The sequence below is a fragment of the Etheostoma spectabile genome, chromosome 16, assembly GCF_008692095.1.
Source record: "Etheostoma spectabile isolate EspeVRDwgs_2016 chromosome 16, UIUC_Espe_1.0, whole genome shotgun sequence".
Lineage (NCBI taxonomy): Eukaryota > Metazoa > Chordata > Actinopteri > Perciformes > Percidae > Etheostoma > Etheostoma spectabile.
In genome coordinates this window covers 12,585,259-12,608,835 of record NC_045748.1, presented here as the reverse complement: position 1 = coordinate 12,608,835, position 23,577 = coordinate 12,585,259, and the positions used below count along the sequence as shown (strand labels likewise).

The 23,577-nt window shown below is 41.0% G+C and overlaps 2 protein-coding genes across 3 annotated transcripts in view; one reads left to right on the top strand and one right to left on the bottom strand.

The window, feature by feature from the left end:
• Positions 1-563, bottom strand: part of btf3 (basic transcription factor 3) — an 8,346-nt gene extending 7,783 nt beyond the window's left edge. Inside the window, exon 1 of one of the 2 annotated variants that reach the window (XM_032539679.1) lies at positions 440-563. The gene's annotated coding sequence lies outside the window, so the exon portion shown is untranslated. Of the gene's footprint in view, positions 1-376 lie in introns of both variants that reach the window. The other variant, XM_032539678.1, reaches the window with a different exon arrangement.
• A 7,343-nt stretch (positions 564-7,906) lies between these two features.
• On the top strand, positions 7,907-9,923 carry foxd1 (forkhead box D1). The gene has a single exon (XM_032540095.1). It carries the CDS (start codon positions 8,186-8,188, stop codon positions 9,242-9,244), a length of 1,059 nt encoding a protein of 352 aa, XP_032395986.1. The 5' UTR covers positions 7,907-8,185; the 3' UTR covers positions 9,245-9,923.
• Positions 9,924-23,577: the final 13,654 nt, after the last annotated feature.

Here is a 23,577-nt window from a genome sequence, read left to right as displayed (position 1 = left end):
AAAAACGTGGAGCTGTCAGTGTCACAGTTAAGTGCGCTAAATTAGCTAACAGTTCCCCTTCTCGGTTGTCCGTATTGTGCACAACAAGCGAGGACAGACACAACAAAAGGCTCAGGTGGGCCAAACAAAACAAACCAGAAGCCCCATGGGTAACGGCAGGCGGTTTTAAGCTAACGCCTGCGGGCTAATTCAACCAACCAATGCACCGAAACAAGGTGTGGTTTAGCTTTTGTGAAAGAACTTGGAAGCTAACTTTAGCTAGCTTCTTAGCTAACTGAGAGCTTGTGGAGTGGGCGGCCTGTCACACTGCGTCAGTAATGTTAGACCCAAACACCGGCAGATTTCAGCCATCTAGTGAGAAAAGACTTTCGTTTACCTCTTGCCGTCGTTTCGGGGAGAAACAGTGCAGGGAAGAAGTTATTTAAAGCTCCTCACTGACCTGTAAACTAACAGCAGACACATGCGGGGAGCAAGATGGAAGCGAGAGAGGAGGGAGGAAGTGACGTACGGCAAAAAAACTCTATTTAGAGGAGGGGTTTCCTAGCCCTGTGTTTAGCTTTGCAGGCAACACTTTCACCCCATAAAATTGGGTTTTGGGCTGCATCTGCATCAGATTGAGAAGACATTCACTATTTGAAATTGTAATGCATGTTAAAAAAAAAAAAAAGCTTATAGAGAAGTTTAAGTTGTGTATTTGTATACTGTAGTATTGCTACTTTTATTTAAGTAACATATCTGAATACTTCTTCCACCACTGACTGCAGTATGATGAAATCAAAATGATGTTTTTCTTTTTTTTAACATCATAAATAAAACATATGATATAATATAGCCATTGTGCTCACCTTTTAATGGCAAATAGTGTTAGTTCAATCAGTCTGACAAGCATGCCGGGCTACCCCACACCCTTCTGTCATCTTCATCCATCTGCTTCACTGTAATAAGCCCCCTCATGGTAATGCTTCCTTACTTAATGAATTGCTTTTGTCAGATTCTCCATCTCCAAGAGTGAAAGGCTTTTACTGTGAAGCCCATGCAGGTTCACAATGTGCAGAGATGTTTGAGATAGACAGGAGCCTGAACAGATTACTTGCTACAGTAAGTCTTGTAGTCATTTATTTTCAGTGTTCTTTTGGCAGGTCATTGTGATCCATGGCCAACTCAGGGAACCAAGACTCCCTGTTCTCCTCAGGATTATTTGCAACCTGCAAAATGATAAATAGGAGGGATCCTTGATGGAGTAATACTACAAAGTGAGAGGTGCTGCTAATAGGTGGACACCCCAGGGTGTAGTGTGTCCTGCCCATTTGGAGCAATAGTATGGCACCTTCATCCTGTTCATTCAGAAGACTTACAATTCAGAGGTGCTCTGGGCTGTAGATATAAACATGCGTAACTCATGGGATGGAGGACCAACCAGTTTTATCTTGAATCTTTTGATTTGAGTTGACTTGATTCTAAGGATGACGTGGCAACTTTGCAAAGGGCTCTGGAATAAACCCTTTGTTAAATAAGTTTTCTGGTCAATCATATTTTTAACTCGCCTTAAGTCTGTGAGCATGCCTCAAAAGGGAGGGCAGATCAATATGAAAGCACTTTGTTTCTTTGTGTTGCTGAGGCGACTGCTGATGGAAGACATGTACAAGAAGTTCAGGCTGCAGCTGATAGTTCCAATAGTTTTACCTTTAGACGGATCTATATTGCACTAGTTGAGTGGCCATGAGACATGCATGCAGAAGGGATTTTATTACGTCACTACCCTACTAAGTGTGCTGATGAGGAAGCATTTGCATATTACAGTTCAGTGTTGGCGTGTTGCCTGTTTTTACATGATAATGGCCGTGCCCATTTACCAGACACTATTGTTGTGTGATGAACACCAGTGGTGTGATAAGGAGGACATGCATCATATTTTCAATCAACTGTTGTAACATTTGACAAATTGATGGCTAGATCTTATTCTAGTCCAAATTTAGGTTTAAAAGTGCAAGAACACCAGTATGACGTTGATGTGATTTATATATGAATATAAATTATTGCCTAAATAGCTCTCACATTTGTTCATTAATCACAGTATCTTCACACCTACATGATTTTTTATGATGAAAAATAACAAAAAGACATAAAATTATCCTTTTGCTATAGTCTCCAATAACCATAAACTAAAACAAACTATGTTCATCATATCCAAATGAGCACTAAACACTGGTCCTCGGGCAAAAACTTCCGGCTGTACGTTAACCTTTCACCTCTTATCACTGAGTCGAAGCTCAACCATTTGACGAAGTGAAAGGGACATTTTTTAGATGAAAAAGTAATAAGAGTGTGTGTTGTACTTGGGGATATGATATCATTGTGCACTCTCTTTGAATTCAAAGGATATTTCACCACAGATCAGCTTTACTTCGGTAGATCCAGTTGTTTTTGTGTGTGTGTGTTTGTGTGGGGGGGGACATTCAGATTCATCTTATTTTATATAACAGCATAGTGTTTAGTCAAAATGTCCTTCTGTTGTGTATGTGTGTGTGTCAGAGTGTGTGTGTGTCTGTCTGTCTGTCTGTCTGTGTGTGTGTGTGTGTGTGTGTGTGTGTGTGTGGTGTCATGGTGTCATTTGTGCATTGCATTCTGGTCTATTGAGGGTGCTGTTAGTTGGAAAATTGAAGATTTTAAGGTGAAAATGTAGTAAGATTGGGTGCCCTACTTGCCGAGGGGGAGATGATATTATTGTACCCTTTCTTTGAATTCAAAAGGATATTTCACCTCAGATCAGCTTTACTTAGTAGAATCCAATTGTTTTTCTGCTGTGGTGGTGTGTGTGTGTGTGTGTGTGTGTGTGTGTGTGTCATGGTGTGCATGTGTGCATTGCATTTTGGTCTATTGAGGGTGCTGTTAGTTGGAAAACTGAAAATTTTCAGGTGAAAACGTAGCACAATTGGGTGCCGTACTTGCCGAGGGGGAGATGATATCATTGTACCCTCTCTTTGAATTCAAAGGAGATTTCACCTCAGATCAGCTTCACTTCAGTATATCTGATTGTTTTTCTGTGTGTGTGTTTGTGTGTGTGTATGGACATTCATGTTCATTTTATTTATTGTTATAGTGTAGAAATTTGTCAAGTTGTCTTCTGTCTTTTGTGTGTGGTGTGTGTGTGTGTGTGTGTGTGTGTGTGTGTGTGTGTGTGTGTATGTGTGTGTGTGTGTGTGTGTGTCATGGAAGATTTCTGTCTGTCTGGATCATCTTCTGACTTTCGGTGCAGTTTAAGGAACTTTTGAAAGGGCTTTAGGACATGTGTTTCTAGTCATTGGCTCTAAATAAGTGACCATCATTTCCCCCCCCCACACACATAAAAGTAAAGCGTGTGAATCTGGAGTTGAATTAATTGATGCGCCCAGGTGAAATTGTTCCAAATTTTTACCTCACAGTCACAGGGATAAAAAAAGTAGAGTGAAAACCTACAAAACTCTGGAGTCAGCCAATGAGAACCAGTTGAGAGTTTGGTTGAGTAATGTGACAGGACACATTTGAATTGAGGCATGAACAATTGATTGCACAAACGAGGTCAATATGGCACTCTGAGAAACGTCGACTATCAGGTATAAAGCAGATCAGAGGCACATTTTTGGAGATATTGAGAAGAAATCATGACTACTGTCATTTCAAGGTTTTATCCTTGTAGTGCAAGAATAGGAACTGCAACATGTTTTGACATTTTAGGCCTATACTGTTTCTAAAGTATTCCCATTGAGTTCTAATGCAATTGTGAACTATTTCAAATGTTATAAAAAAGCTTCTTTTTTTTCTTTGTTTAAATCCGGATGAATGTTTATGTATTTACGGAAGAGGATTAGGGTCACATGTGAAAAAAATGTATTTGAATTCTGAGTTCAAAGTCCAAATTCTGAGAATAAAGTCCGAATTTTGAAAACAAAGTTTTAATAAAGACTTTTTTTTTAAACCCTGTTGTCCTGGGGTCAACGTTGACCCGTTCAGTAGAAATAAAGGTTTCTTTCACCCGGATCGCCCAAAAATAACATGGATAAATAACATGGATGGTTCCATACAACATTCTTCAGGTGTTTTATTCAGTTTTATAGCATTTTCAAAAAATGTTTAAATGGTTTCAAAACAGCCTCCTGGTCAAACTTTGACATGCAGTCTGTGATCCACTCAACATCCTCGTTCATAATTATTGCCTCTTTTTTTTTTTTAAGTAAAAAAAGAGGTATAGATCCATGCAAATTGGGTTTGTTGACCATGATTTGCACACAAAAGTGTAAAACCAGGGATAACAAGTTGGTGTTATATAGCCTACTGGTGGTACTGAAGATAAAACTTTTTTCTTTTTTAAAGCAACGAAAGCACATTATTCTGAGAATTCTGACTGTAGACTCACAATTAAATCATTTTTTTTTCACATGTGGCCCTAATCCTCTTCCGTAGATATTCTTCGTGTATAGCCTGGATTATACACTTTTTCTCTGCAGTCCATCTCACGCACAGCATCTCTGTTGGTGTGGTACTTTGTCTCGCCTCTTCTGCATGTGATCCACATCAGTCACATGGCCCGTGCACAGACCCCCCCCCCCCCCCCCCCCCCCCCCCCCCCCCCCCCCTCAGACGGACCGTTTCGGTGACACTCAGGGGTTTTAGAGGGGGAATTTAGAAACGGTTTGGAGGCGGTTTACATGCGAGTGCTGATGTTGTAGACCAGGTCTACTAGGTGTCGGCTCAAGAAGAGAGGAAGAAAATCGCCTAGTCTTCACTCATTTAATGCGGATTTTTTTTCTTCTGACGAACATGACTTGTGCGTAAATTGAATCTTTTTGGCTCCGCACACTTCACTTTGTTCAGTTGAAATACACGCACACTACTTTTTTGGATCTTGTTCGTGAGTCAATGACCATAGCGTTCGTGCATTCTGGTTTCAAATAAAATCAAGAGGCCTACACTCATGTGGAATTTGCCTATCTTCAACTTTTTTTTAACATTATTAAACTTATACTAAAAAATTCATAAGTGAAATAAACACCAAATACAGAAAGCCCAATATAGCCCATATACAAAATGACTGTACATAACTGTTGTTAAAGGTTTGAAGAAAAAAGCTAAAGTTTTCCAATGCGCGTGCATGTGTAGGCATAACTGTTGAATGTCCATGACGTGCTTTTCTAAACAAAAAGAGGCACGGTAACCTCTTTGCAAAGATGTTGAAGTTTTATTTGATAAATCCGTGATGGCTTGTTCTAGCCTTCTATCATTTCTGAGGAAACACAACACTAAATCACCGCCCAATCCATGCGGACAGCTTATTGATTATTATGAACCAAAATCAGTGAGGCGAATATGGCCAACGGAAACTGATGAGTCAAAATGATTCGATGAATACATCAGCCTGGTTGCAAAAAAACCCTGTTTATTTGTAAACAGCTGATTTATTCACTTTATTTTCAAATAACATCATCAAAAGCTCATTTAATCATTAATGAATTCATACAACGCTTGGGTAGCGAGTTTGTCTAATGTTCTCTGTTGAAGTTTTTCCAACAGATTATATTTTCTCCGTAGATTAGAAACCAATAATTAATATAGAGTAGGCATGAGTTTATAATATCAATCAATCAATCAAAATCGATTTGTGTAGCACTTTACAGGAACCAGCAGGGTCCAAAGAGCTTAACAGACTGAGTAAAATCCCATCATACAATATGAAGAGTGAACATAGGAAACAGTAAAATCAGAAAAAGTTACAAAGAAACAAAAGAATGAAATTGCCACAATATGGTGATAGTGCAGAGTGTGTCATTTCAAACGGTGGTGTGACAGAAGGAATGAATAATAGATCAAATACAGCCTACAACAGCCGGTTATGATCAAAGGAAATAGCAATCAGAAGTTGGCAGAAATGACAGAAAATAAATAAAGTATTTTTTTTTCCCCTTCTGAATTTTCTCATTCATTTTACAAGTGTGCGGTTATTATGCAAATAAATGCAATTATTGTTATTTACAGAGGCCAGTAAAACATAGTTTAAAACCTTTCATTGTCAGATAAACTATCTGGGCTACTCTCCTACTTTACAACAAACCCAAAAAAAAATGTTAGTTTAAGGGGAAGTTAGCACTGAGCTGCTGGTTGTGACACATCCAGCAGCCGTATTTAACTTTTATGGGCCCCCAAGTATTTTAACTGTGAGACACATTCACCGCTAGATGGCGCTGCTCAAATGGGAACCTCGGAAAAGTTCCTGAAGGGCCACACAGCAGGCCTCCGGAGTCCGTCTGTCAGTCTGAAATCCCGTCCCAAGGAAAAACCTCATGCATTGTTTTTTATTAGAAGTAAATATGATATAGGTCAACTGCATCTATAAGAAATTGTCTTCTCTTTTTAGAACAGAAAAAGTGTGTGTGTGTGCGTGCTTGTGTGTGTGTGTGTGTGTGTGTGTGTGTGTGTGTGTGTGTGGTGTGGTGTGTGTCGTTTGTGTCGTGTTGTGGTGTGTGTGTGTGTGTGAGAGAGAGTTTGGGAAAGTTTTTTTTCTTCTAGAATATTTTGATTCAACTCATTAGAGGGAGGTATTTTGGTATATGATCTTGCTCTGTTTGAATTGTTATTGCAACAGCAACCAAAAGGAGCCTGTCTGCTGTTTCCTGTGAAGGACAAAAAGAAAAACAGTTCAGATCATTTTCGGCCAACAGTATCAAACACTAAGTCACATGTGAAGACAAAGCTGAACGGCAGCGAGATGGTCGTTCAGGATACAATCATTCTAAATCATCATATAGCCTATATTCATGGTTTATTACCTCATTCTCACGCACCTTGATTTAGATAAACCGACAAACCGATTAATAGTGTAAATCAAAGCAACATGAATCAGCTTCATGTGTTCGTTTTTAGGAGGCATTTTAATCTAGACAATTAGATACATTACGTATCTATGATTTTTAATGACCCCACCACACACTCTTTTTACTATTCACTAACTTGAGCTGAGCGTTTTTGTTTCTTTTAGGCCGCATGATTAACCTGTAAAACTTTTAGATTTGCTTTGGTTTTTTTGCACACCTTTTTAAAATATTCATTCCATCCTCCTAACGCCATAAAAAAAAACAAGATAAATATGAATGTCCAAAAACAACACACAACACACACACACACACACACACACACACACACACACACACACATACACACACACACACACACACACCAGCAGAACCATCCAGTCCAGACGCACGGCAGAGGCCTTATATCTGGGGCTTGCATGCTCTGCGTGACCCGTGACTGATTCGAGTTAACAGCTGACTCTTTTCCATTACAAATGGCTCGCGGATAATCTAGATAACTACAGGATCACGCAAACTGAGTGCAGTCTCCGGCACTATTTCAGAATGCATTCATATTAACTACAACATTTATATGTTTCATAGGCTATACAATGTTATATTTTATCTGAAACCTTTTTTTAAAAATCCATTAAAAAAAAGAAAAAAGGTTCTGCACATTAAAATGTGAATGTGCTCCCTTAATGTACACGCTGGTAACTATAGTCTTAATCAATATCCCGGTTGTCGCGATATCTGCTTAGCATATGCCATAAAACTCCCCTTAAGATCTTGTTTCCCTCCAACATTTTGGCTATTTTTTTGCATTGGAATAATATAATAAAAGTGTTGGAATAAAAACTTTAGATTAAGATTAATGCGGACTATCAGGCCACCGGGAATGACCACTAAAAAGATGTAGGCCACATCAAACTTTTTTTTTTTTTTTTTTTTTTTTTTTTTAAACCACTCAGTTAATTTTCAAAGCCTTTTTGTGTTATTTATTTTTCTCTCTCTCTTTTTTCATTTGCCTCGGTGACGTTTACTCCCCATGTGATCAGGGTGGCGGTATAAATAACAGGAGAAGATCCGCCCCCTCTGTGATTCAGGTTTAGCCCTTTTGCAGGTTTCCCAGCACCCTTTCTCAGTCTGACATCGACGGGACCGTTCGTTAGTCGGCGATAAAACCCTTAAAACCATATGGAAATAGGGAGAGAAAACAGGGGGGCATCTCTCAACAACGGCCACACTTGCTCCTCTCCTCTCCCCCTCCTCATATGAGCTTTTTAAGAGGGAGGGCAGGGCAGCTTGTGCATCTCATCGTTTCCTCATCTGGCGTCCGAGGGCACAGTCGTGTGTGAGCCATGACTCTGAGCTCAGAGATGTCGGATGCCTCTATCCTCTCGGAGGAGACCGACATAGACGTGGTCGGCGAAGGGGAGGATGGAGACAACCAGACGCGCTCCTACGTGGACGAGGTGGCGCAGATGCACGACGGCATCCTCCTGGACGGCTCTCCTCCTCCGTGCCTGGACAGCTCCGGCTCCTCAAGGGATAGCTACAAACCCGCGGGCAAGAACACCCTGGTGAAGCCCCCTTACTCCTACATCGCCTTAATCACCATGGCCATCCTGCAGAGTCCCAAAAAGAGGCTCACTCTCAGCGAGATCTGCGACTTCATCAGCAACCGCTTCCCGTACTACAGGGAGAAGTTCCCGGCCTGGCAGAACTCCATCAGACACAACTTGTCTCTCAACGACTGCTTCGTGAAGATACCGAGGGAGCCCGGGAACCCGGGGAAGGGCAACTACTGGACCTTGGACCCGGAGTCGGCTGATATGTTTGACAACGGGAGCTTTCTGAGGAGGAGGAAGCGCTTCAAGCGGCAGCAGGCGCAGGACTTGCTGAGGGAACACAACACTTTTATCCCCGCAGCCGCTGCGTACGGGTACGGACCGTACGGCTGCGGAGGATACGGCATCCAGCTCCAGTCCTACCACACACACTCTGCACTTTTTGCGTTTCAGCAGCAACAGCAGCAGCAACAGCAGCAGCACTCCAGGCATTCACATGCACACACGGGAACCATTATCCCTGCACCGTCTTTGATGCCAACCAGCACGGACTTAGCCAGGAGCAGGTTTTATCCCCAGCTCGGCTCCAGTCTGGGCTCGGCCAGCGTGCAGGCTGCAGCCCCGGTGCAGAAATCCAGCTCTCCGGTGCAGCGGTCTCCCTTCTCCATAGAGAGTATTATCGGGGGGTCACTGAGCCCCTCCAGGACTTCTCCCGCCGTTATCCCGGTCTTACCGTCCTCTTTGGGGCCTCCATCGGCCAGCCAGGCGCAGACCGTCCATCCCGGAGCTGTTTTACACCCGGTAGAAAACTTTCCAAACAGAGCTGTCAGCGGCACTAGCGACTGTTAAATGTCTTAACAAACTTTTCAAGACACTAAAAAAAAAAAAAAAAAAAAAAAAAAAAAAAAGAAAAAAAAGAAACTGCAACAAAAACAAAAAAACGCCCCTCTTTGAAGGTAGGATTATTTTTGTATGTTTTTTTGATAGCACGCAGCTGAATGATGGACATAAAAAAAAACACTATTTGTGCCTATATTCATGCTGTTAAAAATATATATTTATGTTAATTTTTTTCAGTGTGAATCAGACTTTTGACCACGAACTTTCCTTATATTTTCCATGAAGCAATTCGTTCCAGTCACTGTTTAGGGCGTCTCAGGATAACGACTTAATGGGCAGGTTATAAATGATCACATGTTTTGAAAATAGGCTAATAATGTATTTGTGTCAAACACATAAATGTTTCTTCTTCTTTTTTTATTAGTTTGGCAAATCAAAACTTTTTTCACGGTTTCGATTTGAACTTTGTATTAAAAACACAGAGCAACGTCATACATTTATATTAATATGCAGTGTGTGTGTGTGTGTGTGTGTGTGTGTGTGTGTGTGTGTGTGTGTGTGTGTGTGTGTGTGTGTTTATTTCAGTAATAAAACATTGTACATTTTTGGCAAGTATTGTGTAATTGAAGTGTGATATTTTTACACGGTGTGTTTTTCATCAAGAATAAATTTCGTTTTGCAAAAAAGGGTATTTTGTTTGGAAATACATTCAGTGAATAGCGTTGAGCTTGCTGGATTTATACTCCAGGGTTCATATTTAGGAGGAAATTAGGCTTAATAATTTGCCATAAACCTTAAACTGCAAGTGTTTATGATCGTATTTGGGTCTTCATACACTGGAATTGTGCTTATTAATCAGCTGATACACCCATTATAACTGTATGGCTTTGAGTGGGGGACTGGGAAGTTGTTGTTTTTTTCATTTCAGAAAGCGTGTGTAAGCCACTAAAAAAATAGTAATGTAGCCTATGTATTTGTATGTGTGATCAAAACAGTTAGTTCAGATGTTGCATAGGCTACTCTAATGTCAGTGCTGTACACTTTGGAACATGCGCACACGAGGCCTGCGTGTCGATCTGACCTCTCCCACACTCATCCCCGTAATTACGGTGAGCGGACAGGAAGGTGTCAGAGGGCTGAGACAGGGCTGTGTTCGGCCTGCTGCAGGTCGCTGATTAGACCGGTGCTGATGTCGACAGCTGGTCAGCTCTTGAGAAAACACTCCTCTTGTAATATTTCATTATCTGCTCTTATTTGACACAGTCCCCCCCCCCCCAGAGAAAATGAAATGTTTGGAGTCTTCGCTCTGGTGTGCCACGGGGCCAACAGGGCTCACGGGCAGATATGTAGTGGAGGTTAAAACCACCTAAATCCACTCACCATTTTTAGCGTTTACTCATCTCTCTTTAAGCCTCTACATAGGGCACAATAAGAGCATGCCATTTGTAGGCTACTACGGTGACAAAACAGCCAAATAGAGGTGTCATTTTTACGCAGAAGCACGGAGAAATGTGCAGATAATTCCACACCAGATTGAGATATAGTTAAGAAAGACCTGTTATTGAATCACATACTATTTATTAATAGGTCTATTCATTTCTAAAACACATTTCAGTCCGAAACAGGTGCTGAGGAGGCTGCAGAGCTGCAATATGTCAGACCCCTTTGTTTTTAATATTTCACGAGCTCTGCATGTAGCCTGTATGCTGTAGCCCATACAGCCCCTCTGCTTCCGTGACTGGATGCGTGCGCCCGTCGACTGCGCGTGTCTGCATCCCCTGATTCAAAGCAACGTGTGTGTGTAGTAGATGGCTAAATTGGTGCAGCGCTTAGAGCCAGTTCACTAGGCCACGGGAGGACAGCTATTGCGTGATGATGTAACACGCAACGAGTCAGACAGGCGCGCGCACACACACACACACACACACAGGAGCAGGGAAGGGGGTCAGTTGTAGCCTACTGTATAGACTTGTTTACAAATGTAGCAGCGCGAGATTTCTTTCCAATTGCTGGACTATCACAATAATAGTTCTTTGGGGATTTATTTGGGTCTGTGGTTAATTGTAGGTTTCATTAGCCTACTATCTCAGTATTATAGGCTGCACCAGTCGTGTTAGTAGGCTAGGCTTCATATTAGAGGTGTTGAGTTCACTAGGGAAGCCTGCGACCCTGTCATGGTGTTTTATCGCAGACAGTCTATAGGCCTGTATATCTGGAAGAGGCCGTTACTGTGTCTACAGTCCAGTGGTAGGCTGTTTTAGGATTTCCTGTAACATAGGCCTACTCGACGTAGCCTAGCCTAGAGATATTGAGCTGTCTTTTCTCTGCGTGTTGAACTGGTAGCTATATTAGCTTATTTAGCGAATATTATTTGCCAAGAGTTGGGGGGTTGCTAATGCTAATATGTAGCCGCATCCTGTGATGGGCTTCGATTAATTCATGAACTTCATTTGGAAACATTGCTTTCATAATAAGCATTCAAACGCCATACAGGCTACCGAAAGCGTGTTCCGTGAAGAATGAAAGGAGCCGAACTCTCCCCTTTATGTCTCTCGGGGCCACTTAGCTTATTGAGCTGTTGGGCAACATTGTAAATCAGGTTATAGCCTAGGCTATTTTACATGGGACTGTGTGCTCTCGCTACCATGTTGTAAAATAAATAGGCGGATGTAGCCTATCTCAGAGAACCCCTGGTTAAACGAAGAAAGATTCAATAGGCTACGTAAAGAATAAATATAATAGGGCTTGCACAGTATCGAGCCTGCCGATCTATCTATCTATCTATCTATCTATCTATCTATCTATCTATCCATCCATCCATCCATCCATCCATCCATCCATCCATCCATCGGGCTGCATGCACTTCTTTGGTTACATGGTGTAGTAAAAAATTGTGACATTAGACCACTTTCGTTTTTACAATAGTATTGTCTATTCAGTTTTTATTATTATTATTATTATTATTAGTAGTAGTAGTAGTAGGCCTAGTAGTAGTAAGCTAGTCAGAGTAGGCTAGAAGTTTAGCTTAGTAGAAATCTGAAATGTAATTAATAAATAAATAAAGTGATCAACAATGTGCTTAATATTTAAATAAGCAGTTGAGAAAGTCATCAGGAGTGTTCAAAGTGGAGCAGACAATGTTTAAGGGTATTGTCACTGCTGTATTAAATTCACCAGCAAGAGAAAAGCCAAGCGCAGTTTCCAAACCTTGTATTAAAATCACAATGCTTTATCACAACTTACATTCAAGAAGTACTTATATAGATAGATATATGAATGAATTAATGGATGTTTTATTTAAAAAAAAAACACAATAAAATGTCCAAAAAGGAATAGGAAGAAGCAAAAGCTTTTTCTTTTAGTCCTTTCCCTTTCCAGTACTATATATTAATCATCATGAATGGCTCATAGTAATATCCATATCCTATCCTATTTAAAACACACTTTGCAATTCGCTACATATATACACACACACTGCAAAATAAATCAATACTCATACAACTAAAACAAAGCTGAACGAAGATTAAAAAGGTGCAAAATAAATATAAAAGTAACTCAGAATTTGGTTTGTTTAGTGTTTTCGCCATGGGCCATATCAACAGCAGCAGGATATAGGTGGCCGAGTCCTGCATAAAAAAAAAGGTCTTTTCACAAAATGTCATGGATCATGTGGCCATCAGCCTCCTTGAGCATGACTGAAGCTCAGTTAGCAGTTTATCCTGCTGGGTCACAGGTCATGAGGAGTTGGGATAAAGCACCACACTCAGCCCATAAAAGACATTGGGCTTTGGCTAAAATATGTTGAGGCATTCAAGGCTGTGAGAATCATCTATATTTCAACGGAAGTCGTAAAAGCTCTGGCAACATTAGTTGTGAACTCGGGCCAGTCAAGGGGTCATTACGAGCCACCTTTGGACACCAACTGTATAGGCCTACTGAATAAACAAGTCTCATACTGACCTCAACAGCTTCACATCACTTGACATAGCAACAGAAATGTGTTGCTAAGACAGGAAACTGGCAACTACTGGCAACACATTTGATAGTTATACCAGTTGGATTTGGATAAAAAAAACACATCTGCAAAATAGGATTATTAAATGTTTCCTGGCTTAAAATGTGTTCAGGAATAAAACTGATAAATACTGCATAAATATAAAAAAAGAGGAAACAGTAATACGCCCCATTTATGGACTATTCTTTATACGTACATAATATTAATATAATATAATATATATAATATATATTATATATATTCACTAGGTCAAAGTTTGGGGTCACTTAGAAATTTCCATGCACTCCATATAGACAGAATACCAGCAGCCAATATGTGCTTAATAATTGCAAAAGTGTTCTCCAGTGTTTTCTCAGTTAGTTTTAAAAATGATATCAGATTAGTAAACAGAATGGGCTTTGGAACATTGGATGAATGGATGCTGATAATGGGCAATGTAGATATTGCATTAAAGATCAGCCCCCACTCAGATCAGCTGGTATTATGTCTATAATGGAGTGGCATGGAAATTTCTAAGTGACCCCAAACTTTTGACCGGTAGTTATATATATATATATATATATATATATATATATATATATATATATATATATATATATAGCATAACACATCATGAGCACTTCAACTCATTTGAACCATGCTGAAACTAGAGGATTTTGTTATAAGATTTAGTTTTTATTATACTGTGATTTACAAATGTCAAAAACTAACTTTAGACTTTCATGATCCTTCACTAACAAATAATAAATACAAGTTGACCCGATAATTTAATTTTGTCTCAGTAAACACAATGTAGGAAGCAGTTTAATAGTAAACATTGTGTGTTTCTAGCCCCATAATGCATTTATAAAAATACAATTATTTACACGCACTGGATTAAGTAGAACCAGAAGTCCCCAGTGAGCTGAACTAAGCCATTTATATATATACACATATATATAATTATATGCATATAGTTTTTTTATTGGTCCATATAATACATTGAAATTAATTGAAATCACGATTATCGTCATAGTAATCTTTAGTCATAGCATAAATCCTACAAACTAATTATAACTAACAATGTGTTTTTACCTTGTAAAAAACGAAAAGCAATGCAATATTTGCAATTATTTTGATAGTAAAACTTTTTCTATTCAAACACCAATAAAAACACAAAGTTCTAAGTAAAGAAAGACATTGAAGGACCGATACATTAAAAGATCCTAAACAACAGCAAATTAGAAACTGTGTGTTTCTGTGCATCTGTAATTACATGTTTTAAATAGTAAATATTTGTTATTTCTAAAGTTATCAGGCCTACTTTTAATATTAAGGGCGGGAATTTATTTTTAATCCATCATCATGTTTAATCCCCGTTTCAGAAAAAAATAAAAGGAATAAAATCCTACGCATGTGTTAATTAATTTGATTTATTCATTACTGAGACAATTGACATTAATCATCAACACTGTAAATTGTCTAGCGTTGGCCGGAAGACAACATTTTTACTGTTAGAACTTGGATCAGTGGATTTAAATTAGAAGCAGGAATAACGGGTTTAAACCTTAAAAACATCTGTTGAAGTGAAATGTGTGGAAAGCAGAGGAGAAAAATGAAGAAAAAGAGAGCAATTGGAAAAGGAGTGAGTAGAAGGATGAAATTGAAAAAAAAAAGAAGTAAAAGAGTGAATACCTCCCAGGGAGGTGCAGAATCGCTCCATCTGCTATTCAGTGTATGGAACAGTCGCTACACTTATCCCCTCTCTGTAAAAGGAGCTCCGCTTTCCACCCCATTAAAAAGTTTGGGAACTAATGCCACCCCTGAATACTACCCTAATTAGAGGCTGCTCAGAATTGCAAGGACCTGCTACACAAGAGTGGCTTTGGGATATTCTGCTTTTCCCCTTTTGTAATGCCAACGTTTTGCTCTCTCTTTTTTTCTGACCCATTACATCTTTCTTTCTTTCTCTCTCTCTCTCTTTCTTTCTGCGTCCTCTCATCAGAGCTTGCTAACAAAAAAAAGGAGAACAAAGCCTCCATCATGTTGTGGCACTTTTGATCCACACAGTGATGGTGAAAGTACGGCGGCGATGAGTACACATGATGGGACTTACAGTTACAGTATCAGCTGTAGAGATGCATGAAGTGCTGTTTGACAGAGGAATTAAAGACTCTGGCTCCAGGCCACCTCACTACAGACGAGCCAAAGAGAAACAATGAGCTTTCACCACATCATGAAGTGCAAGCTTACGCGTCCTTGCACATAATTTATTTAGCAGAAGACTTTCAGAGGTGTTTTTATTTGTTCTACATCTTGCCTGTCTCACCCCGGTGTGAACCCGCAGATCCGGGATCTGCTGCAGAATTATGACGCTGCCTCTCACTGCATTTTTCACTTCATTTTTTTTAGTTTTTTTGCCCTGCATGTGTTTGCTTTGGCATGCTATCCGCTCATATACAAACAACTGAGGACCGTAGCTTATCCATCACGCTTGTGCAGAATGTGATGATAAAATAACAGGCGGCTTGAAACAAACCATTTGTTACAGAGGAATTTATTATTCTGTCCACTTGAAACAAAGTACAGAGGTTACCTAGACATCTCCTACTTAGGTTACAACAATAAATAGAACAAAGAAAAATTGGCTGCACATGTAGTCATGGCATGTCAGCTAGACGGAAAGTCCCAAATCCTGGTCCCTCCAAAGACTTCTGAGTCCGACGGCTGTGTGATGTCACTGCAGCATCCGCTGACCGTTTGCATCCTACACATCATCGCATTACCGTTCAGAAGGGGGTCTGCCAAAGAAGAACTGCTTTTGACTACCAACTTCAGGCCTGATTAGTTACATGCAACAACGCCTTTCGGTCATAAACACTTCATCGAGCTCCTGCAACCCGTTCATCATCATGAAACCTACAGGTAATCCACACCCAGCGGCTGCAGCTGACACAGTGCAGAACCCAAACATTTCCCCTGAGCTTCTAAACATAGACTGCCAGCAATCTATCCCGCAAACACACAGCGGTACACGGAAATATTGCAATATAAAATATATATATATGAAAAGCTTTTGCCTGTCTATATCAATGTGTAGAGCATGTATGTGTGTGTGTGTGTGTGTGTGTGTGGAGGGGAGAGGGGACTAGTTCAAACTCTGGCTTCCTTAGACAAGTTTGAAATTTCAGTCTGCATCCTCTGCGTTATGTCATCAATTTTCTCAATGACGATGGCCTTGTCACTCAAAAGGGAAAACGTCAACACTGAAAGCCACCCAAGTAGGCTCATTCACTCCTCACTTTTCCTTTTCTACATACCCTTCCCGTCTCCTCCCCCGAACATTCCCTTCTGTTTGTATATTTCTTCCCCCCCCCCTTCTCCATCCTCCAGCTCTCCGCCTCATTGACTCGACTACAAAAGTGTCTATGGCAGATGACTCGGATCTCTGAAAGGAACAAGGAGACGCTGGAGCTGAGCATTTAAGTGGTCGTCTCGAGCCGCCCCGCCTCTTTCCTCTGTGTCTTCTCAGGCGTTTGGAAGTTTGCCCGAATCTGTCTCCATATTTGACATACATGCTCTTCTCACACAGCAACAGATCAACCCACAATTAGATCCAGAGATTTTAGGATACACTCACAAGCATGCCCCCACTCGATTCTTAGATGTAGCCTTTGCCAAAATGTGAGCCACATAAAAGACAAAACCATGACCCTCTGCAACATATTAAGGATCTTGGCTTTTGATTTCATGATCACACAGTGCATGGTTATGTATGACATTGTCGAGGTGAGGAAAATGCCTTATAAAGACACGTTCTTAAATTGTCAACTTCCCTCTTAGTCATGACTCGGTAAGGCCTGGAAAAAGAACAATTACTGGGGGGGAAAGGAGCGAGAGGAAGTACAGTATAAGTATTTGAGTGTACAATTCCCAACATCTACTGCAGTCAGTCTTATGTCTCGTCTTAGAGGATCTTTCTGAAGATTGACAGGTTCTTCACCAAACCCTTATCCATCTTTTCCCTCCGCAGGTTTGATAAAAATAATGATAGAAAACGTGCACCAAATGTTCAACAATGTTGATTGTCTCAAAGGGAGGAAAGAAACTGTAAAAACACTGCATATCCAAGGGAGGTCCTGCTGAAAGCTCCCTTTTGTTTGGCGTGCCAGTGGTAAAACTCACTATAGAAAACTGGCAAGATCTCACCAAAGTGGAATAAAGATGTTGTTCTATTTGATACTTCCTCCCAAGGCAGTAGGCACTTCCTGCTCCCCGTCACAACATTTTCAGGGGCCTCTATCAAAGTACAACTTCACCGAAGGGGGTGCCCAGCGGCCCCTGTGCTTCAGGGTGGTCATGCCCGCCAATTCTGATCTGTGTCGACTATGTGAAGTGGCTCCACTGGCAGGTAACTGGATACATATTGGGCACAGCAGGGTGCAGCAGACCTGCTGAAATGTAGCCTACCTCTGGTGTTAGCACAGGCTAAATTTACAGGCTGAATTTTAATGCAATTCTACTGCTAACCCAAGCTAAATACACCAGGACCAAAAAGCAGCCCTTAAATTGATATTACACAAATTGCAACAGTTCACAGAGTAGTAAAGAGTTCCATCTTGTGTGTTTACTGAAGTTCCATAATCTGAATTCGCTTCATGTGTCCCAGTCGATACAATCACTCTGGTTGTTTTTTTTCCCATTTTATCTCCAATGCTCAGAGTGCCTCTCTTATGCTTCCATTTTGCCCTCTCGTACATGGCAAAGCTGCAAAAGTGGCTTTTACACACCCACATACCATCAGTGCACACACTCTCTTAAATGTGAACACCAAGACTAATTACCACCACCAAATAGTGGTAATTCAGTCTGATCATTATGCAAGCGGACTTCTCCAAACGGCAACATATCTGTTTTACCAGGAAACAGTGCTGCCACTCTATGATACTGATGATGTGGCAAGTTATCGGTTACAACTATTTAATTTCATATTTACAGTGTGGGCATTTCAGGATAATAATTCAATGAGTCAACCTGAAAAGGGGTTTACATTCTACAATCAAATGGCATGCAGCTCTCTATTGTATTGTCCTTGTTTCTTTTTAATTAAGCAACCAAACCAAAAAAGCCTAACTATAAAACATAATGACATGTTCTTATCTCTCTCTAACAATGTTTTGGGTGAGTTATGCTGAACATATGCAGGGCTTCACTAATTGTGGTCTTCTGCATGTGAAGCCTAAGATAACAATATCTACATTTGTTTAAAGTCTGTATTTGTTTCCTTAGCCACAGAGGTTTCTCAAACGATGCCCCGGATGGTCTTCAGTGGCTGTTTATCCTTTACTGAATCATGCATTGCCGTGCAGTCCGATGCAGCCAACTCAAACACGATAGAATAATACAGATGGAAACTTTCAACAAAACTGGATTGCAGAGCGAGTTCTTGATTTAAAAGCAAAGATAGTAGGTGCCAGATAAACATAGTGGAGAGTTTTGACAATAAGAGAGCCGGCCGTGAAGAAAAACTGCTTTGAAAAGAGCCTGGTTTGTGTCCTGAAAGTCACCTGAAAGAACCCACCATGGACCCATGAACCCAGAATGAGAATTCTGACTGCTAAAACTGCCAAAAACAAAACAAATCCAAGCTGAAGTTGTCTGAAGCTGCATGCAGACGGGATGCATACAGTAGTGAGACAGCTGGGACTTATCTGCCGGCTCCTTGTTTTTACAGTAGCTTAATGGATTCACTGGCCGCACCGGCCTCCTCTTCTTGATCTCTCCATCCTCTCCCACCACTCTGCACTCAGGTGGAACGAGGTGGTAGGGGGTCTAGGACGTGGTCTCAGTCCAGCGTGAGCACATATGCTACACAGATCAGCGTGTTTCCATTTCTCTGCCCGTCATCAGAGGGGATAGGGTTACTGTGTGCCGATGAGGGACGAGAGGTGAAATACAGTGCTGGTTGGACGGTGTTAGGATGTCACAGAGCAAACACATAAATCTGTGCATCTGAACGCTGGTCATTTATTAGCTGTGAACCCTTTCCTCCCCCACGTACCTCACACTTCTCTAACCCTCCTCCTGCTTATACAACAATTGAATAGACTAGGTCAGTTTTAGGGGGAATTTTCCTTTTTCCTTTTTTTTCTTTTCTCTAAAAGTACAGTATAATAAGAGTTGAGATTAGTTTGTGGACGAGATCAAGAGGCCGTTCCCATTCATAAGTAAGAAGATGCAACAGTAAACCTCTTGGGAATGTAACGGCATTACTAAACTTCAAAGGAATGACAAAAATATATACATATATAGTTGAATGGAAATATGGATATTTATGTGGAAAAATAAAGTTTAAGATGGACCCTGAAAATGAGATTTATCTGGAACAGATTATGACTCAATTTCCTAATTTCCAAATTGTGTTTGCTGCCACATTGTTGAAAAACTTGTGGTTGCAGCAAACTATTTAAATCCATCTGCTCATCAACCAAACGGTTTGACACTTTGACATTTAGGTTTGCAGTTCTCGTATATTTTTATTAAATTTGAGACAGTTACAGTGTTAAGCATCTGCATGGGCTGCAAACTTAGAAAGCCCAAGAAAGGTTAAATAATCTTTAAGGTTTCTGAAAATACCTTCAGAACATCTCAAGGCACAAACTGGGGTTAGGTTTACAGACTGGAAGCAGGGGGAAACAGCTAAATGTTAAAAACAAATCTTCCTTTCAGCACCTCTACGGCTCACTAACATTATTTCTAAAGTCTTTGACACTCTGTATAAATAGAGGGATTGGTATCAATCTTTGAATACGCGTAATTCCCACAAAGGCCAAACTATTCTTACTTGTCAGTGTGACTTTTCTGAAGGCATCAAGTAGTAGACAAACCTGACCTGCAGTCCCATTCATCCAAGCTGAACCAGGAAGTAAGAGAGCCTCGTCTTACAGTATGCCAACTAGACTCAATAAGCCTGACATTTTAGCTGTCAAATACACTCATCTTCCACCATGTTTTGTTGTCAGTTGAAGTAAGTTGTCAGTTTGTTATTGTACTCGTCCTTTAGCTCAGGCTATATACCTATGAAAGTACTTTCCACTGTTGTTACCTGGTTTCCAGTGCAGAGTAGCTCAAGCTGACAAACAGCCTGACAGATTGATACTCTCTCGTTAATGCTTAATGACTTTCCCAGTCTAAACAAATAATACTGTCTCTCAGTAGCAGGGCAGGGGGATTCGTGGGGCTATCAATTCACTCGTGAGAGATGCAGAAAGGAGGGTTGTAGGGATCAAGGGCTGATGGCAGTGGAGGAGTGGAGAAGGGGTTTACCAAAGAATTTATCCTCCTTGTCTTTGGCTGCTATGAGGGGCGGTCAGTGTGGTGACCTCTACCCGGCAGGAGGGGTCCACCGGTGACCTCGGTATTCCCCAGCATCCCCTTCCAGCCCCGGCTCAATGCAGGCCATTCATGAGTGTGTTTATCCTAGTGATGCTCCGCAGGGACGGCCTGCTATCCACTGCCATTTTATGGAGCCTGAGGGGCAGAGGGAGAGAGAAAGGGAGTGTTTAACTACTTTACTCACACTTACTCACAATAACATTTCTATTCACCCCTTCACTGCTTGTTTGTTTTTTCTTCTCCGTGCTCTAAAAATGGCGTTAGAAAACACTCGATTCCTGATATTCTTTCTTTCAACAAGACACCTGTTGGCTGCATAAATGTAGGAGGATTGATATGCACTGAGGAATAACACAAACTTTCACTCTCTCACACTGCCTTAGACAAACATACAGTGGAGGCGCACCCACCTAGAGTGAGAGGGAGAGAGCGAAGGAAGTGTTGAAATATGTCTTACGGCGCTCAACCAAGTGAACCTTGAAGTTATTTAGCTTCCTTCAAACCTAGCACCTGGGTCCCCACAACTACTACAAACTCCCCCTCGCCAACAAGGGCCTCCAGGGACCTGCCGTAGGACAGGGCGCGGAGGGGATGAGTACGTGCCCTGTTTTTACAGCTGAGGTTGTTAAAGCTGTACGTGCAGGATTAGACAAAGAGCAGGACGTACTTGGTGATGTATTTAAGCCAGATTCTCATTCATAGGAAAGAATTTGCAAACTCATGACATGTCAAGCATGAGAACAAGCGATCAACATCATGTTGTGAGTAATCTACAGCATGTGTGTGATTTCTTACATACATGCAGCACGCTTTGTCCAATCTCTTTTCAAAAGGAAGTGCACTGGATGTGAATCTGACTGAGGCGTGGCGGACAGAGTAGCAACACACACTCATCACAATTAATGTCTCTCGACCTGAATCGGTACTGGCAATCTTGAGTAGCTGCAGCTATGGCTAAGGCTTTTCACTTAAACACCTAATATGGCAGTTGTCAGGGCATGTTTTAGAGTGCCTTCGTGTTTCTTTACAGACACACAATGCAATTAAAATGTCTATGTAACATAAACAGGGTCCTTACGTTACAACAAGATGTGTTTTCAACTCAGACATTTTTTAATTCACCTACCCTGTCTCGATCGTGCCGGTAGCTAGCTCACCCTGCTAGCTGCTAGCTAAAATTAACGTAAAAATTGGCCGGAATTCTCCTTTCATGACGTGGCGAAAGCGGTCGCTGTGACACTTTCTCTGAGACAAGCAGGCACAACAGTGGTGTATATGCCCTGATGACTGACTGACAGGCCGAGGTGGTAAGACAAGACAACTTTATGTCTACCGTACCTTTCAGCAACAAGGCAATTCAATTACATTCCTTTGCACTTAAGTTAGTTCTTTGTTCAATATTGACAACGGGGCAGTTTATTGTTAAAGGTTTGTGTCATTATGTTCTTTACATTCCTCTGCACTTTAGTTAGCTCAGTATTAGCCTGGATATAATGTCATTTGTTTTTTTAGTTATTATTTATAATATGTTTATGTTGTGGAAAAAAGGTTTCCCTTTTTTTGTTAATTTTCAAAGTTCGGATTGATACCAATCCTGAGTATCTGTCTGGCGCACCCCTATCCAAAAGCACAACCAGTGCTGTTACTAGGCTCGTTCGAGATGAGCCAGGTCTGCGCAGAATCGATCACCGGCGATCGGCGCCCGTTGCATGCCGGTTAGATTTGTGTCCGACTTGATCCCGACTTGCTCTGACGTCATGCACACGTGGGCAACGGAAATCTCACGAGAGCAAGGCGGCCGCAGTTCTGAGACGCAGGCGGCGCAGTTGCTTTTCACCGACTGCAAGAGCCAGGCGGACCCAGGCGGACCCAGAGCATGCTGGGAAACGCCGCTTCTCAGCTGATTTAACACCTGATTGGTTTACAACATGATGACGTTTATATAAACTTTTATTGTTTTTGAATCGGAGCATTTAATTGCTATTTGTCTATTTAAAGACTTATTCTGTCCAAACACATGTTGTGTGACTGATAGTTAAGTTTAAAGTCAAAGAGACTAAATCCTTTCAGATCACGGATCATCTCCAGTCTGTTGTTCATTAAAATCAGCAACAGGTCGCATGTAGAGCACTTTGCCAGCTACTCTGTCATAACTAAACAACTGGAGACTGTGTACCAACGGTATGAGGGTCTGATTATATTTATAAAATCGGATCGCACCACAGTGTTTTCATCACTTCCTGTCCAGCCTGAAGGCGGCTGGAATCGGCTGGAAACTGTCCGACTTTACCGCAGCTTTTTGTCACTGCCCCCCGCTGCTACCGCCTGCTCTCGTCCACTTTACAGGCGAGGCGCAGTTCATCTCGAACGAGCCTAATGTTACTCTGAGTGAGCAGTGTTACCAGAATTATTTTAATTTGGAAACTTTTTGATTCACAATTGAGGTGGAAAATAAAAGGTTTTGTGTTTAATGTATTTTGTTGATGTTGAAATGGATTTTAAAACATATGGTATGGAAAAAAAGTATTGTTTAGAAACTGGCATCTAAACTGGTCTGACGACAAACTCCACCCTACCACCTGAACTAACGTTTTCTGTAGGAAACCCTGGACTGTATAGAGAGCCGAAGTCACGCCCTTCTACTTCCAGTCCATGGGACCTATCTTTCGAAAACATATGAAAGGTGGTGAATGGGGAGATGCTAATTTTTTTGATTGCGTTTGAATTGAACCATGGATTACAAATATGATGTTTGTCAATTTAAAAGATAATTTTTAAGAAAAGTCTCAGTTAGCCGAAGTTTTGTCATGTGACCACTTAGTTTTGTGTGACACCGCTCGGTGAACTACATCTCTCGTCTCACACGATTTACGTCACCTAGCTTGATGCTCAACTTGCTTGCTAGCTAGCTCTGTTCCACAACATATAACGTTATCTTACCTGATGTGTTTTA